Source organism: Colias eurytheme, chromosome 28 (genome assembly GCF_061535395.1).
Source record: "Colias eurytheme isolate Ceu_HAF_F1 chromosome 28, ilColEury1 Martin Lab GWU primary, whole genome shotgun sequence".
Lineage (NCBI taxonomy): Eukaryota > Metazoa > Arthropoda > Insecta > Lepidoptera > Pieridae > Colias > Colias eurytheme.
This window is the reverse complement of record NC_143007.1, coordinates 1,794,511-1,812,695: the sequence shown is the minus strand read 5'-3', so window position 1 is coordinate 1,812,695 and position 18,185 is coordinate 1,794,511. Positions and strand designations below refer to the sequence as shown.

At 32.8% G+C, this 18,185-nt stretch overlaps 2 protein-coding genes across 2 annotated transcripts in view; both read left to right on the top strand.

Moving 5' to 3' along the window:
- LOC149896481 (uncharacterized) overlaps window positions 1–7,824 on the top strand; it is a 34,067-nt gene extending 26,243 nt beyond the window's left edge. The window contains exons 24-30 of the mRNA XM_090117425.1: window positions 178–262; window positions 845–934; window positions 1,472–1,574; window positions 2,106–2,210; window positions 3,923–4,019; window positions 4,420–4,526; window positions 7,729–7,824. Coding sequence (XP_089973551.1) covers window positions 178–262; window positions 845–934; window positions 1,472–1,574; window positions 2,106–2,210; window positions 3,923–4,019; window positions 4,420–4,526; window positions 7,729–7,824 — 683 coding nt within the window. The remainder of the gene's footprint in view (window positions 1–177; window positions 263–844; window positions 935–1,471; window positions 1,575–2,105; window positions 2,211–3,922; window positions 4,020–4,419; window positions 4,527–7,728) is intronic.
- A 1,036-nt stretch (window positions 7,825–8,860) lies between these two features.
- Window positions 8,861–18,139, top strand: Galphaf (G protein alpha subunit f). Its single transcript, XM_090117697.1, has 10 exons — window positions 8,861–8,892; window positions 11,291–11,395; window positions 11,699–11,793; window positions 12,133–12,301; window positions 12,858–12,955; window positions 13,932–14,046; window positions 14,745–14,831; window positions 15,181–15,311; window positions 15,831–15,999; window positions 17,395–18,139. The coding sequence occupies exons 2-10, from the start codon at window positions 11,297–11,299 to the stop codon at window positions 17,584–17,586; spliced, it is 1,155 nt and encodes a 384-aa protein (XP_089973823.1). The 5' UTR covers window positions 8,861–8,892; window positions 11,291–11,296; the 3' UTR covers window positions 17,587–18,139.
- The last annotated feature ends 46 nt before the right edge of the window (window positions 18,140–18,185 follow it).

Here is an 18,185-nt window from a genome sequence, read left to right as displayed (position 1 = left end):
ACGATTCGAAAGTGCTTCTAATAGAAGTCTAATTGAATAAATAAATGTTTGAGTTTGAGTTTGGTATTATACTCAGTTTTAAATAGTTCTTTTTACAAATGAAACAGAGACATTTTACAGTTTACCAAAGTATTGAAACTTGCTTTAAATCGTGTTTTATTTCAGCGAATATACCAGAAACAATAATAGACAAGGATACAACAGTTTGCTCGAAATGTGGACACAATTTGCACAACGCGAACGCTCTGCAGAAACATTTGAAGTAAATTATATATATTATATTGTTTATATTTTAGACAATTATTATTTGATTTCATATTAGAAGTATGCTTTTCGTCCGCGGCTTCGGTCAATTTGTCTAAAACGCAATAAATTGTATACTAAAACTTTCCCCGAGAATCACGCTATCTATTGAAAACAACCACATCAAAATCTGTTGCGTAGTTTTAAAGATTTAAGTATAATATATAGCGAACGAATGACCCGAGTAGTTTTTTTTGTGTGGTGTCTCTCTTAGGCGCGGGTCAAACACAAGCGGCACGCCACGGTTGTGCCAAGGTTGCGCCGCCTTTCCAAAATTATTTCATACAATATGCCAATTAGTCCGGGATACATCGCCCATTTTTGCAAGTGATTACTATCAAGCTAATTTTTCGTGAGTAGCTTTATTTTGATGAGGATCATGACAGGGCATCTCATCAAAATAAAGCTACTCACGAAAAATTAGCTTGATAGTAATCACTTGCAAAAATGGGCGATGTATCCCGGACTAAATAGCGCACCCGATGCACGCCTGCGCCGCGCATATATAAGATTGAAAAATATATTTATGTCACTTTTTCAGAGAAGTACACGGCGTAAACGCGTGTGGTGCTACCAAAAATAAAGACGAAAGGAATGTAGCTTGTGACCTGTGTGGAGTTAGCTTTAGACGGTGGGTTTGATTTAAAATAGTTATTTTTAATTAAATATATCTATTATTGTTAATTATATATTTGGTTTTTAGAAACTGTATTACATAAAACTCTAGATCAAGTCAAGGACTATTAATAAAGTGAGGGTAGTTGGGTCGAACGTCATATATAAACAACGTCCGCCCCCCCCCAGGCACGATTTGTACGAATGCGCCAGTAGTCAAAGAAAAGCGGCATTTTATAGTATTCGACAGCTAAACATGTTCGGACAAGAAGCAGTGACAACTATTCATCCACTTAAATATTAAATCGAAAGTTACGTCTAACACTATTTATATTTTAATTTCATAATATATATAACGTAACTAGCGGTCCGCCCCGGCTTCGCCCGTGGTACCTACATGTTTAAACTATCCTATCTCTCAAGTTGGATCGAACTGCACATGGTGTGCGAATTTTATTATAATCGGTTAAGTGGTTTAGGAGTCCATTGAGGACAAACATTGTGACACGAGATTTATATATGTATATAATATATAAAGATATTCTAATAGCAGTTCGCGAAGTAACGCAGCGGGAACGCGAGCGAAGCGATGTGCTAGATGTAGACTGCGAAATGATTTGAGACATCTAGCCGCAAGGAAACTTGTTGTTATTGAGGTATTTACTATTTGTATCTATTACTAGCTGTGCCGCGCGGTGTCACCCGCATTGCTCCGTTCCTGTTAGTCGTAGCGTGATGATATATAGCCTATAGCCTTCCTCGATAAATGGGCTATCTAACACGGAAGGAATTTTTCAAATCGGATCAGCAGTTCCTGAGAATAGCGCGTTCAAACAAACAAACTCTTCAGCTTTATGAGTATAGATGTCTGTATCAAATTTCATACGAATCGGTTGAGTGGTTGACGCGTGAATAAGAGACAGACAAACAGAGATAATAGATATAGACATACACTAGATATCCGCCCGCGGCTTCGCCCGCGTTTTCAAAGGAAAACCCGCATAGTTCCCGTTCCCGTGGGATTTCAGGGATAAAACCTATCCTATGTGTTAATCCAAGTTAGCCTCTATATGGATGCTAAATTTCATTGTAATCGGTTCAGTAGTATTTGCGTGAAAGAGTAACAAACACACACACAAACTTTCGCATTTATAATATTAGTAGGATTTAATAAATAAATATTACAGGTCGAAGGTTTGAATCCCAGTCCGGGCCAAGTTTTACAACATTTGGTTCAAAATAACATCAACCGGGATAAAATTATTGACGTATCTGTTGTTTCTTTTGCTAAGGTATGGTTTTTTATTTATTTATTTAGTAAAAAGTTGTTTATTTATTTAGAAAATATTTTTTTATTTAACTAGTAAAAAGTTGTTTTTTGTTTTGTTTTCACATAATATTTATGAAAATAGAACGATGCGTAAAGAAAATAAATTAAACTATGAGAAATGATTACTCTATTTTTGCATATTTTTGGAAAATATAAGTACAAAAGTCATGATTTTTGGCTACGAAACATAGTTCAAGTGGGTTGTAGGTTCGATATAATTAAATAAGTTTTGAAGTGAAACTTCTTTAGGCGCGATGAAATTGAAATTTCAAGGTCGCATCATGACAATACCGTCACGTCATGGAGTATAGCGACGATTTTGATATCTTTGAATCTTGCTAAAAAAGTTTCACTTTTGACACGTGTGCTCGGCACACACGCTCTTTTTTTAATAAAGAAATACCATAAGCATAAGGCGAGTTCGAATAACGATAGGTACATAATTTAACTTTTTATGTTTAAATATAAAAAATAATATTATTAAATGCAAAGCACAAAAGAAAAAAACCCGCAGTAATTATTATTTTTCCTTTCACAAAGATAAATATAAAAAGTTAATTGAAAATATAATATTATAAATGCGAAAGTAACTCTGTCTGTCTGTCAGTTACTCAATCACGCCTGAACTACTGAACCAATTTGCATGAAATTTGGTATAGAGATATTTTGATACCCAAGAAAGGACATAGGATAGGTTTTATCTCGGAAATTCCAAGGGAACGGGAACGATGCGGGTTTTTCTTTGACTGCGCAGACGATGCCGCGGGTGGAAAGCTAGTAGTAATATATAATTTAACTTTTTATGTTTAAATATAAAAAATAATATTAAATGCACAGCACAAAAGAAAAAAACCCGCAGTAATTATTATTTTTCCTTTCACAAAGATAAATATAAAAAGTTAATTGAAAATTGACTTATCTATGGAAATATCATTTTTTTCCGGAAACTGTTATAATAAATAGATTACTAATATTACATGTAAACTCAATTAGAGGAAAGATTAAAAATAGATCATAGATCGATAATCTTTGATATTGTAAAAACCATTATGTTTTTGCCAATTCATTGAAAATAATGGATTTTTTTTTGGTAATTTTTTTGGGATTTTTTCTTCACTACATAGTATAAAACAAAGTCGCTTTCTCTGTCCCTATGCCCCTTTGTATGCATAAATCTTTAAAACTACGCAACGGATTTTGATGCGCTTTTTTTTATAGATAGAGTGATTCAAGAGGAAGGTTTTAGTATATAATTTATTAGGTTTTAGACAAAGCGGGCGAAGCCGCGGGCGGTAAGCTAGTAAATTATATTCAAGAATTATTTTGATTTATTTTGATTGGGTTTGGTACCGATTTCGATGATTCTTTCTTTATTTGGAAGGTGGTGCCTTCCATAAGGTCCTATAAATTTTGTTGTTCTAGTTTCAAGGCGGTTTAGTTTTTTGAAAGAAAGAAAGAAAGAAAGAAAGATCATTTATTTGACTCCACAATAATAGCAAACACAATTAAACATTTTTCGTTAAACAATTATTATATATTATGAAGTTGCCTCTAAAAAGTTGTCTGGTAGAGATCACTGCATAGTGATAAGGCCGCCCATTGTGCTATATACTGTTTTCGTGTGTTTTCTTTTATGTATTTTTTTATATACAATTTGGTTTCATATATTTTTAGGGGTCAACGAGTATCATACCGAATTCTCAAAGAGCTTTATCGATGTTGAAAGTACCAAGAATAAAAATTGAGTTAGAGAAGCGGAGCGATAATAAAGGTTTGTATATTTTTACTAATATTAAAAATGTGTGGCTGTCTGTAGCGTTTTTAATTTAAAACAAGAAATTAATTGAAGCGATTTTGATGAAATTTGAATTAGAAATAGACTGGAAGAGCGAAAGAACATGGGCTTTTGGTAAGAAAACAAAACTAAGTAAAGAATGGAAAAAAGTATCGCTTTTAAGATAAACATTTTATTATATAATAGTTTTAGGACAATTGTTAAAAGTAAATTACATGATTTTTAACAATTTTCCTAAAACTATTATATAATAAAAACAAAAATATTTTGTTTGTTTGTGTGTTAGTTACATAACTAAACTACTTTTTCCCCGACTCGAGTTTTTATTACAACTTCCATTAAATATGTTATTTATTTATTTATTTATTATTTATAGATATATTTTCACAAACAAGAATGAATAAGGCGGCGCATACACCTGCGATTCTACAACACGCCAGCCAAGTGTATGGTGACCCTAATTATACTGTAAGGAGTCATGATGTATGTATTATTTTTATTATTATTTTAAAGTTAATAATATTTAAGGTAACTTTTGTATGTGGAAAGTTTTATTGTGATGTAAATAATGTTTTTAGGTTAGTTTCTAATGTGAAAAGTTTTGTCAAAATTAGTTTAGCATTTTGGGTTTGTGATTACTTACTATTAAGGGTGCTATAACAGTTTTTTAACAAAAACCGCTATTTTACGGTACAATTTTAACTCAAAGCACTTACACGTGAGAACAAAGTAATATCTTAATTTAAAGATAATATATTCAGTTCTACGATCATCTTATAAAAATTGTACGACGTCATACAAAATTGTCACTGAAATACGATTTTCCCAGCACAATGATCCCATAAAATGCAAAAAAATGGGGTCTAAACCGGTACACTTTTAAGAAAATTAAAAGCCTAATCTATCTTCTTACCTATAAATTATTGAGGGATATATAGTCCTTTATAGATTGTGATAATTTTTTTGTATCTAAATCAAAATTTTATTTCAATTATAAGCTAAATTAAAAATACTTGTCGATTTCTTCATACATTTTGCTCTCGCGGGTCGTCAGACCGCGCTCAGAAGCGCTCTTGGAAGGACGGGTGTATCGCTCCTCGTCCCAAAAATAAAAACGAATTAGAAAAAGATTATTGTGCGTATACTGTCGTTTTCGTGATTTGAAATATTTGATACTTTATAAGAGTAAACTGTATAAGTTTCATATTCCAGTTATTTGTAATTTAAAATTATGTTTTAAAAATTATGTTGACTGAGATCCTCTTTTTTTATGGGTTGTTGAACGGATTGGTGGGGTAAAGCAATTTGACAAAACTTAAATCCAAAATGGCGCCGACGAAAATTTGCCATCTTTTCGTCATGGGTGTCATTTTCATGGTTTTTGGGGTAGCTATTAACGAATATGAGGTTAAAACCAAAATCCAAGATGGCGCCGACGAAAATTTGACTTTTTTCGTGATGGGTGTCATTTTCATGGTTTTTGGGGTAGCTATTAACGAATATGAGGTTAAAACCAAAATCCAAGATGGCGCCGACGAAAATTTGCCATCTTTTCGTCATGGGTGTCATTTTCATGGTTTTTGGGGTAGCTATTAACTAATATGAGGTCAAAACTAAAATCCAAGATGGCGCCGACGAAAATTTTACATCTTTTCGTCATGGGTGTCATTTTCATGGTTTTTGGGGTAGCTATTAACCAATATGAGGTCAAAAATAAAATCCAAGATGGCGCCGACGAAAATCTGTTATTTTATTTTAGTTTACTTCTTTATTATTAAGAAAATTACACCTATGACGAAAAGATGTCAAATTTTCGTCGGCGCCATCTTGGATTTTGGTTTTAACCTCATATTCGTTAATAGCTACCCCAAAAACCATGAAAATGACACCCATCACGAAAAAAGTCAAATTTTCGTCGGCGCCATCTTGGATTTTGGTTTTAACCTCATATTCGTTAATAGCTACCCCAAAAACCATGAAAATGACACCCATCACGAAAAAAGTCAAATTTTCGTCGGCGCCATCTTGGATTTTAGTTTTGACCTCATATTTGTTAAGAGCTACTCCAAAACCTTGAAAATGACACCCATGACGAAAAGATGTAAAATTTTCGTCGGCGCCATCTTGGATTTTAGTTTTGACCTCATATTGGTTAATAGCTACCCCAAAAACTACCCACACTTGCAAATGTGTTTGCTACGTAGGAAAAGTTCAGATTTAAGAGTATCCTAGGTAATGTGTTATGTGACGAATACCTATAATTTATTTCATTCCGACTATTTTTCGGAATAACATACATTTACTAAGAATTGTATACAATGCCGGATTTAATACAGTGCCGGTAACATCATATGTATGATAATAATTCTACATTTCTTAAAAAGCTTTGATATTGTATACAATTCATAGATTATTATTCAATGAAATAATGATGTAAAATAGTCACACTTTTTTAAGTTGTTTGAATATACTAACATATTTATTAGGATCGTACCTACTAATAAAAGTAACAAAATGAATTTTTAAAGTTCCTAGTAATCTTCTGGAATCAATTTCAATAAAAATACATAATATCAAAAATTAAAAATAATATCAAGTATGAAGATGGTCTATAAAATGGAATGCGCTATGTTTACGTGAGCGTGATATTGCCGCGAACAAAGTTACGTCGTTAGATACCTAAATTTGAGTAACGCAGATTTGTGACAGCGTCCCTATTTCCTTTTGTTTGGCACTTTTTACGGATATCAAAAATATTATAATGCATATTCTATAGAAAATTCATGAATTATAGATGTTACTAGCTGTGCTCCGCGGTTTTACCCGCAGTGCTCCGCTCCTGTTGGTCTTAGCGTGATGATATATATAGCCTTCCTTGATAAATGGGCTATCTAACACCGAAAGAATTTTTCAAATCGGACCAGTAGTTCTTGAGATAAGCGCGTTCAAACAAACAAATTAACTCTTCAGCTTTATAATATTAGTAAAGATTACTATCCCTTAGTTATCTCATATGAAAGAAGGATTTTTTTAATACATTTCCTTGCTAATAGGTATCTTTTCATTTTAAGCATTTTTAATCGACTTCAAAAAAAGGAGGAGGTTATCAATGCGGCCGGTATATATTTTTTTATCTAAAAATTGCAATAGTCCAGTTTGTAATAATCTTGAAATAATTTGGAAAATCCAAAAGTGCACACCTCATAATTTTTTTTTTTTTAATAATTATTTATTAATTATTATTTTTGTTTATTTAATAACAATTAATCCACATCGAATCAGACCCTGAAAAATGAAAGGGTTCTATTCCTGAGCATACTCAAGCGTAAGAGAAAAAAAAAGACTCGATTAGTAAAGTATTTCGGTCGCTATCGTGTTAACAAGAAAAAGGATCCGCACATACAGACACACGGACGTCCAAGACAGAACTTTTTTAAACTGTTTTTTAACTAGTTTAAATAACAAAAATGACATCAAAAATATCATGAATGTTAAAAATAGTGTTTTTTCTTAATATGTGTGTGTATGTATTATCTTACAAGTGCAATGTATGATACATAAAGACATTTTAAGTTTGAAAAATCAGATGTTTTGCGCGAAGTGACAGTAGTACCCACCTCAACGCTTCGCTTATGAGGCGTGCAATAATTAAAAAATGTTTAAAAATAGTTATTTTAATTTCCAGATGCAGCAGATAAACGTTCAACGCTTGCTACAAGATGGCGGTCTAGTCAACAACCAAATATTGAATTTAAGTAACAATAGTAATATTTTATTGTAATAAACTGTTTTAATAGTAAAACTGATTAAAGTTCTGATTTTATTTCTTGTTTTATTTTCCCTGTATCCTTTTTTTATTTCACGGCTAACGGTAAAATAGTTCTTAAAGAACTCAGAAAAAAAAATGAAGTCAATATGAGTTCTGTTACATATAAATTAATTGAATATAAAATACCATACTATACCATACTAATATTATAAATGCGAAAGTAACTCTGTCTGTCTGTCTGTCTGTTACTCAATCACGCCTAAACTACTGAACCAATTTTCATGAAATTTGGTATGGAGATATTTTGATACCCGAGAAAGGACATAGGCTACTTTTTATCCCGGGAAAATGACGCAATCCCGGAAATCCCATGGGAACGGGAACTATGCGGGTTTTTCTTTGAATGCGCGGGCGAAGCCGCGGGCGGAAAGCTAGTATAAAATATATATCGGTAAAAAATAATATGCAGTAGGTATGTTCCAGACCTAAATGGTTCTAAATTAAAAATTACCTTGACCAAGTGAGAACATAAAAATTTGAACACAAGAAAATCAATAAATCTCTTGCTAAATTATTTACATAAAATAATGGAATTGTACACTTAAGAATGTGCCACGAATGAAGCCGCGGGCTCGATTTAGTAAAAAATAAAGCTTAGAAGTGTATAATAGCATTTTTATATTTTATCAACTAACTTATCGCCCGCGGCTTCGCTCGCTTTGTCTAAAACATAATAAATTATATACTAAAAACTTCCTCTTGAATCACTCTATCTATTAAAAAAAACCGCATCAAAATCCGTTGCGTAGTTTTAAAGATTTAAGCATACATAGGAACAGAGAAAGCGACTTTGTTTTATACTATGTAGTGATGATAGATCATCACATTGTGTTTTGACTTCTTCAGTGGCAAGTTATTAAAAAGCAGCTACCTAAATCAATAATTCTTAAACAAATATGGCATCCATGATATAATATTATTATTATCAAAAATTATAACTCACTCACGGTAATCTTAGATAACGTTTGATAGAATATCAATGAACACAGATTTTTGTAGTGCACCAGTCGGATATATCGTGTAAGTAATTATCTATTTATTTTAAAACAAAGCTATCATATATAAAATAATAATTGTTTGTGTATTTATTAATATAAATACTAATCAAGCGGCAAAAACAAAAGATTTTAACTGTGAACGTGTGTAAAATACACTCAAAAAAGTCAAAAGTAACAAATATTATTTTTAGAATCATAGATTCGCAATGATTATAATCTTCTTATATATATATAAAAATGAATCCCAAAATGTGTTGGTAAGCGCATAACTCGAGAACGGCTGAACCGATTTCGATAATTCTTTTTTTATTATATTCCTTGAAGTACGAGGATGGTTCTTATGTAGAGAAAACGTAAACATGTACCACGGGCGAAGCCGGGGCGGACCGCTAGTCTTCTTATATATAAAAATGAATCGCAAAATGTGTTGGTAAGCGCATAACTCGAGAACGGCTGAACCGATTTCGATAATTCTTTTTTTATTATATTCCTTGAAGTACGAGGATGGTTCTTATGTAGAGAAAACGTAAATATGTACCACGGGCGAAGCCGGGGCGGACCGCTAGTTATTTAATAATTATGTCAAATAGTATACAGATAACGGGAAAGCGAATACATACTTTTATTATAAATTCCAATACCGTTAGCTAATAATAGAAATCTTTTAACCCTTTTATAAGAAAAATATCTAAAAGTGAATCTTAAAAACGATAAAACGTTAAATTCTATAGATAACCCTATAATTTATTGAACATATTTTATATAAGAGATTTTATTTGAAATAATTATCTGTTGAGGAAAAGCTTAGGAAAAGTCATTTGGCAACATTGTCGAAAATAGAATTTCTACCGACTCGAGCTCAACAAATTTTGATCATGATTCATGACCCGACTTCCTGGTTCATACTAGGCAATACAATTATTAAATGGAACTGTTTTGACCACGTTTTGACCACCAAAAATTTATAAGAAAGATGAATGGAAAATTTTTTTTTAAATACCTAGGAGAAATGACTTTTTGGATATGGATGAAAACTGAAATTTAGCTTAAATATGGACAGAAGCAAGTGAATCCAGAACAATCGTTTTTTTCTCCCTTTTTTATTAAATTAAACTACATGTAAACTTAAAATTACAACATACTAGCGGTCCGCCCCGGCTTCGCCCGTGGTACCTACATGTTTAGGTTTTTTTTTCATAAGAACCATCCTCGTACTTCAAGGAATAGATTCCGCAGCGCACGCGATGACAGAATTTACACCTTGGGTTCCATTATTGCATTTTTGATAAGGATCTCAAATTTTTTTGAAAATGCAATATAGCCTATGTTGCTCAGTGAAGATGCAGCTTTCTAATGGTGAAAGAATTTTTGAAATCGGTCCAGTAGTTTATGCGTGAAAACCTTACATACATACATAATTACAGACCTTTCCTCTTTATAATATTAGTATAGATAAAAAAATGTACAGTTGTGTAGCATGCATTAAAGAAATTAAAACAAACAAAAATATATCATAATAATCAAAATACATATTAACGGCGTCTATCGATAACAGCAGTAGTCTTATCAAAACCCTTGAGTGCTTGAGATAGCACCTACAACAAAATTATACTTGAAACATCAAAGCGAAGTTAAGTATTGAAGATTATGATGTACTAGCTGTGCTATGCGATTTTACCCGCGGGAAAAATCAAGTATTTTTTATATCTCATGTGTTATTCCAATGTATGGATTCATCCGAATCTGTCCAGCCGTTTTTTCTTAAAGAGTAACTAACATCTATCCCTACCCACTAACTCTTGCATTTATAATATTATGTAGGTAGTAGGAGTAGGACTAGCTGTGCTGCGCTATTTCATTCGAGGGCAAATACAAATATTTAAATAGTTAATTATGGGTTATTCTAGTAATTAAGCTACATAACTTTAATCAAAGTTTAATCAAAGTCCGTTCAGTGGTTTTCGTGTAAAAACGTCATCCATGTTCGTACAAATTTTCGCTAATAGGTACATATTAGTAGGATTTAAAGGTAGGACTAGCGGTTTTTCCCAATTTGGTCACATTTTACTTGTGTTAAACTAACTATAATTGAATTAACTAGGTAACTACGAATATCAAAATGAATAGATATTATTATGTCAGACTTTATGAATGGAATGAAAGGAAAAAAATATTGTAGATTAGGCTAAAAATCTTATATATAAAAATGAATCGCAAAATGTGTTGGTAAGCGCATAACTCGAGAACGGCTGAACCGATTTTTATAATTCTTTTTTTATTATATTCCTTGAAGTACGAGGATGGTTCTTATGTAGAGAAAACGTAAACATGTACCACGGGCGAAGCCGGGGCGGACCGCTAGTATATATCAATAAATAAACAAATTTCCTATATTTATATGTTTTTCATTTAAATTTTAGACAGAAATGCATCTCCTGCCCTGCGTGAAAAAGTACGACGAAAAGGAAAGTCAATCAAAACAAATTGACAGAGAGATAAAACAATGGATCAAATCTTATAATGAAGTGAGTGATATCATAATTAAAAATTCTTGTATAAATCCTGGCTTAAGATAAAATAAATAAGCCAAATTGTGCATAATTCTTGCTTCCTTTGATAATTGTAGTCGATCCTTATACCTAAAAATGCTAAAAAAACTTCATAAGTTTGCGTTGACTGGTAGAAATTGCTGCTAAGTGATAAGGCTGTCTAAATTCGTTCTTTCGTTTAAAAGCACTTGTGCACATGTACGTGTGTTGGAGCCATGTATATATTAATGTAGGTACTCACACTCATACTTAACTCTTAAAAAATATTTATAATTGCAGGCTATCAAACTGTTATTACTAGGAACGGGAGAGAGTGGGAAAACCACGATTATAAAACAAATGAAGATATTACACATACAAGGTTTTAATAGTAGGTACGTATTTTCTTAAATCTTTATGTTTAGATAAGTACAACCGATTCCGCCGGACTGAAACTAAATAAAATATTATTTGCATGGCGGAAAGCGACATTGTTTTATAGGTACTTATACTTAGAAGTTAGAGCATTAAATTTTATATTATACTAGCGGTCCGCCCCGGCTTCGCCCGTGGTACCTACATGTTTAAACTATCCTATCTCTCAAGTTGGATCGAACTGCACATGGTGTGCGAATTTTATTATAATTGGTATATATATAAGTGGTTTAGGAGTCCATTGAGGACAAACATTGTGACACGAGATTTATATATATTAAGATAGTACAATTTTTCAGGGAGCGTTTAGACAAAATAGACCACATCAGGCATAATATTCATGAGTCAATTTACGAAATAGTGCATAACATGTCAGCTTTGAGCATTGGATTAGCGGACCCTAAGAATGTGAGGTCCCAACAATATATCCTTAAATTGGGAGTTTCTGGACCTGAGGAATATACAGAGGTAATTACTATTTCTTATACTACAAATTTATTGGATAACTAGATGTTACCCGCGGCTTCGCCCGCATAGTCAGAGGTAGCAAGTAACGCCATCTGTCGGAATTTACAAACTTTTCAATTGATTTGACAAATAGCATCAATATGAAATATCAATCTTCTCATGGCCTATACCCATTGAATCTAATCTCCCAACTGTTTTTAGCGTTTAATTTAATAGTTTGGATGTGAAGCACCCATATTATAAAATACTAGCTGTCCGCCCCGGCTTCGCCGGTGGTACATATGAAAAATAGATGTTAGCCGATTCTCAGACTTACCCGATATGCACAGAAAATTTCATGAGAATCGGTCCACCCGTTTCGGAGGAGTATGCAGACTAACATTGTGACACGAGAATTTTATATATAAGATATAAACGTACAAATTATGTAATCATAATATTAAAAAAATTTCAGAAACAACCGACTGATCAGGTCTTAGAATAGGATTGTCTCTTGTTTTCATTAAATACAATATTATATTTTAAATAACATTTGTTATTTATTCCATGCTTTTAGGAGTACTACGATCATGTGAGAGCATTATGGAAAGACAGCGGCGTCCGCGACTGTTTCAGACGATCCAATGAATATCAGCTGATTGACAGCGCTGAATAGTAAGTAAAACAAATGAAAACAGTTCATTTTGCATGAAGATAAAAAGGCAAAAATAAAAGTTAAATTAATACACACACACACACACAGAAAAAAGAAAAATATCGTAAAATTATATCGTGTATGTGTTCGACTCAATAACTGCTGGACAGATTTTCATGAGTTTCACCAAAAACTTGAGTCTTCGAGAAGATTAGATGCATGTTGGATGTGTGTCTATTTGCAAGTGAGCTGAAATAACTCCAAGATTTTGTAAAATATACACCAGATGGCGTTGATGGTTTCAAAAATTTTCATTTCTTACACATAAGTATATTTTATAACTAAGATAATATTATTTCTTATATTTAAAATATTCCACCTAATTTAAACTATTTATTATATTATATTTATACTAGCGGTCCGCCCCGGCTTCGCCCGTGGTACATATGAAAAATAGATGTTGACCGATTCTCAGACTTACCCGATATGCACAGAAAATTTCATGAGAATCGGTCCACCCGTTTCGGAGGAGTATGCAGACTAACATTGTGACACGAGAATTTTATAAAAATAAGATTTATATACAGGGTGTCCCACTATTGGTATACTAAGCGCGAAGGAACTTGTAGTTTTGCATACACTGAACACGTAAAAAATACTTAAAAAAAAAATTACGTCCAAAATTTATTGCTAAATTTTTCCTGAAAATCCATGTTTTCTTCTCTAGCTTCGCGCAGCCGGCATATACCGCTTCTCTTATATGAGCATTTTATCTATGAAAACATAATCTTAAACGATAGCTCACGTGCTGGTGGCAAAGTTGGGCGGCTCGCTTGTTATGGGTGTACACATAGAGTTTTAAGAATTCATCTATTTGAAAAAAAATGAATCTGGAATTTTTTAATTATTTTTTACGTACTCAGCGTATGCAAAACTATAACCTCCTTTGAGCTTAGTATACCAACAGTGGGACACCCTGTATTGTTTCTATTCCAGTTTTCTAGACAGAATAGACTTGATAGCCAAGTCTGACTACTTACCGTCCGATGCCGACATCTTGCGGTGTCGACAGAAAACCACCGGCATACAGAAAATTGAGTTTAAAGTTAAGGTAAATAATAGATACTTTTATACTATATTTTTTAAATAGTTATTTTACTTACTATTTAATCTAAGTTAAACCTATTATTATACTATATAGGTACTATATTTTTGGCTTCGATATCGATTGTAGATCACGCCCCAAGTATTCTTTCAAAAAAATATTGATTTTATGATTTTACTAACGGTCCGCCCCGGCTTCGCCCGTGGTACATATTTACGTTTTCTCTACATAAGAACCATCCTCGTACTTCAAGGAATATAATAAAAAAAAGAATTATCGAAATCGGTTCAGCCGTTCTCGAGTTATGCGCTTACCAACACATTTTGCGATTCATTTTTATATATAAGAAGATTATGTATACCTATGTATGAGAGGTATACATACATAATATATACATCTATACTAATATTATAAAGCTGAAGAGTTTGTTTGTTTGAACGCGCTAATCTCAGGAACTACTGGTACGATTTGAAAAATTCTTTCGGTGTTAGATAGCCCATTTACCGAGGAAGGCTATAATACACACTATCTATATATTATCATCACGCTAAGACCAACAGGAGAGGAGCCACGCGGGTGAAACCGCGGAGCGCGGCTAGTATATAATATCTACATATAAACTCACCAATAACCTATTTTAATTTACCTGTAACTTATTTTATAACAAGAATATATAAAATTATATTGATATTTCTGTACATTAGGTACCAAAATCAATGCACGGCGGTGTACAAGATTTCTGGATGTTCGATGTGGGGGGGCAGAGGGGGGAAAGAAAAAAATGGATACAGGTAAATATTTAAGATCAATTATACTGTATAAATTTATCTAAAATATTGTAAATTCTTGTTGGATATACAATCGAATATTAGAAAAAACTAGCTACTTCTAGCCTGTTTAGAAATTATGTAAATAATGAATTTCAATCGAATCGGTCAAGCAGTTTTCACGTGATAGAGTACCAAACGAGATTGTTTGAATTGACCACATGAATTTTTAATAAAATTTTCTTTAAATCCCAAAAAATACACTTACCTTTATGTGGAATTCCAGTTATTTACTATTATTTATTTATTTATTTTACATGTTTCCCTTAACGTAAAAATATATACATATTTACATTTACTATTTCATTTTCAGGTGTTCGAGGGTATTCATGCAATATGGTTCATAGTCGCGTGTAGCGATTTCGATCAGACTCTGCGCGAGGATAGCTCGCAGAACAGACTCAAGGAATCGCTTGTACTATTCCAAGATGTTTGGCAAAGTAGGTCTGTAAACATTTGAATATGATTTAATTTCGCTAGACAATAAATTGTTGTAGGTATTTGTTTTTTTTATTGGACACTTGCTTTCCGCCCGCGGCTTCGCCCGCCTTTTCAGAGAAAAACCCGTTCCCGTAGGATTTCCGGGATAAAACCTATCCTATGTCCTTTCTCGGGTACCTATCGAAATATATCTATAAGTAGGTACCAAATTTCATGCAAATTGGTTCAGTAGTTCAGGCGTGATTGAGTAACAGACAGACAGACAGAGTTACTTTCGCATTTATAATATTAGTATGGATTACCTACTTACAATCTTACATCATCATGATGTGATGGATCTTCAATGTTCACTCCGAAACTACTAAGCCGTTTTTGATTTTATTTCCGTCTTATAAGATAACATAGTTTTCATGACACAACCACAAGATATACCTGAGTTAAAAAATTGTTTCACCATACGAAGATATTATAAAAGTTTATACTTAGTTATATATCTATAAAAAAAATTATAATTTATTCCAGGTTTCTCATAGAAGCAGGTCTCATAGTATTCCTAAATAAGCAAGACATATTAGAATACAAGATATCCCAAGGCCACAGTATCGCACCTTATTTCCCAGAATACGAGAATTTCCAGGCGTCTGGAGACGAATACACGAGAACTAAGTTGTTTATCAAGAGTTTGTTTGTTGTAAGTTGTTTTATGTTCTAGAAGTATTTTTTTTTAGTTTTATTCGATTGATACTTGTTGAATCAAGATAAAAAAAATGTAGCTTTTTAATGCTAAAACCTGTGCTAAAACATTTTAAAATCGGTACCTAATGTTACGTACGTGTACATACTATTATTAGCACAGTAGGAAATAGGATTTAATTTATCATTTTGTTTGTTTAATTTTACTTAGTTAATTTTCTCTTATATATAAAAATGAATCGCAAAATGTGTTGGTAAGCGCATAACTCGAGAACGGCTGAACCGATTTCGATAATTTTTTTTATTATATTCTTTGAAGTACGAGGATGGTTCTTACGTAGAGAAAACGTAAATATGTACCACGGGCGAAGCCGGGGTGGACTGCTAGTGAATAATAAAATGTATTAACTAATATTTAAAAAAAAGTTTAGAATGTTATAAGTTTATAACTTACTTACAAATAGGTACGGTCTATTATAATATTCATAAGATGAGAAAAAAATGTCATGTAAGTTTGTTAAATAGTACCTACCTAGTAGGTAGGTATATACCTTATAGGTAGAAGAATTTATGTTCTCAATTCCATACTTCTTTCTTTTGGTCTACAAAACTGGTTACAAGTGTTTGTGATTTATTCTATTACTATCATGCAGTTGATTTATAACCAGTATACATATTTATATTTCATTTCTATATAATATATATTACCTTCTAACCACTCAAGTGCGGGAGCCATTTTGCAAAAATCGGGTCTTGTGCGGAACCGGCTCCCGGTGCCTCCGCAGTTGGGGTTTTTGGCGGTCCAATATTTTTTTAAAGTCGATTATCTCAGATTCCTTTATCTAGCACATTTGCAAGTATATATGTATATTCATAGATAATAAAATAGTCTATGCCTTGTCAAAACATGGTAACATTTAAATAAATAAAAACAACTTGTAAGTCAAAGCAAATGTACCCTTGTAATTTTTGTTACATTTTGTCGGCTAATAAAAAATTAAAACAGCTGTTCAGTGAGATTTTAATATTTATTGATCCTTTGTTACACTCTTCTTACGAGAAAATAAAAACATCATACCCTCCCATACATTTTTTTTACACATTCCTTGTTTATTTTTTTGTACAAAAAACTACCTACTCAATGTGTCATGAAAAGTGGGCCACTTAAATCATGTGGTTATGTTGTTATCTTGATTTATAGCTAGCCTGTTCTTTCCTTAACATGTCATATAAGTTAGAAAGAGGAAGGTTATTAGACCGTTTTATAAAGCGAACGCAAAACCCACGACTGTTGATCGACCGGGAGCCGGTCGCAACGCACAAGCCCCTGAATGTGGATCGACCGGCTCCCGGTCGTTCAGCACTTGAGTGGCTAAGCATTCATTAATTACAGGATCTCACAAAGAAACGCGACCGTCGCAAACTACCCGCCTCAGAGCGCTTTGTCATCCACGAAGCGACTCGAACAAGAGAGTGCTACTTCCATTTCACAACCGCGACGGACACAGACAACGTCAGAACTGTGTTCAGAGATGTGCATCAAATGATATTAACGCATATACTTAGTAATATTGGTGTTTATTGATAAGAAAATATAAAAAAATGTGTGCGTGTACTAGTGTACACACGTAAGAAGTGAAACTTCTTTATGACCTTATTCTTCAAAAAATAATTTACTATATGCAAATTTACAGAAATACGTCGAATCACGCGTGGTAGGGATAAGAAAAAGATGGCGCGTAACGGAAAAATGTCACGCGTAACGAAAAAATGTTACAATAAATTTTTTTCCAACCCCGATAAAGAAGTTTCACTTCAAAAATATAAAAAAAACAGAGATGACAGAGGCTGTGTTAATTTTTGTGAAAAAAATAGGTTAACCGTAGGTAAGAAATGAAAAACGAAATCCTACTAACTAATATTATAAATGCGAAAGTTTGTGAGGATGGATGTATATGTGTATGATTGTTACTCTTTCACGCAAATACTATTGAACCGATGACAATGAAATTTAGCACACATATAGAGGGTAACTTGTATTAACACATAGGATAGGTTTTATCCCGGAAATGCCACGGGAACGGGAACTATGCGGGTTCTCCTTAAAAACGCGGGCGGAAATCTAGTTAAAATAATTATCTACACTAATATTATAAAGAGGAAAACTTTGTTTGTTTGTTTGTT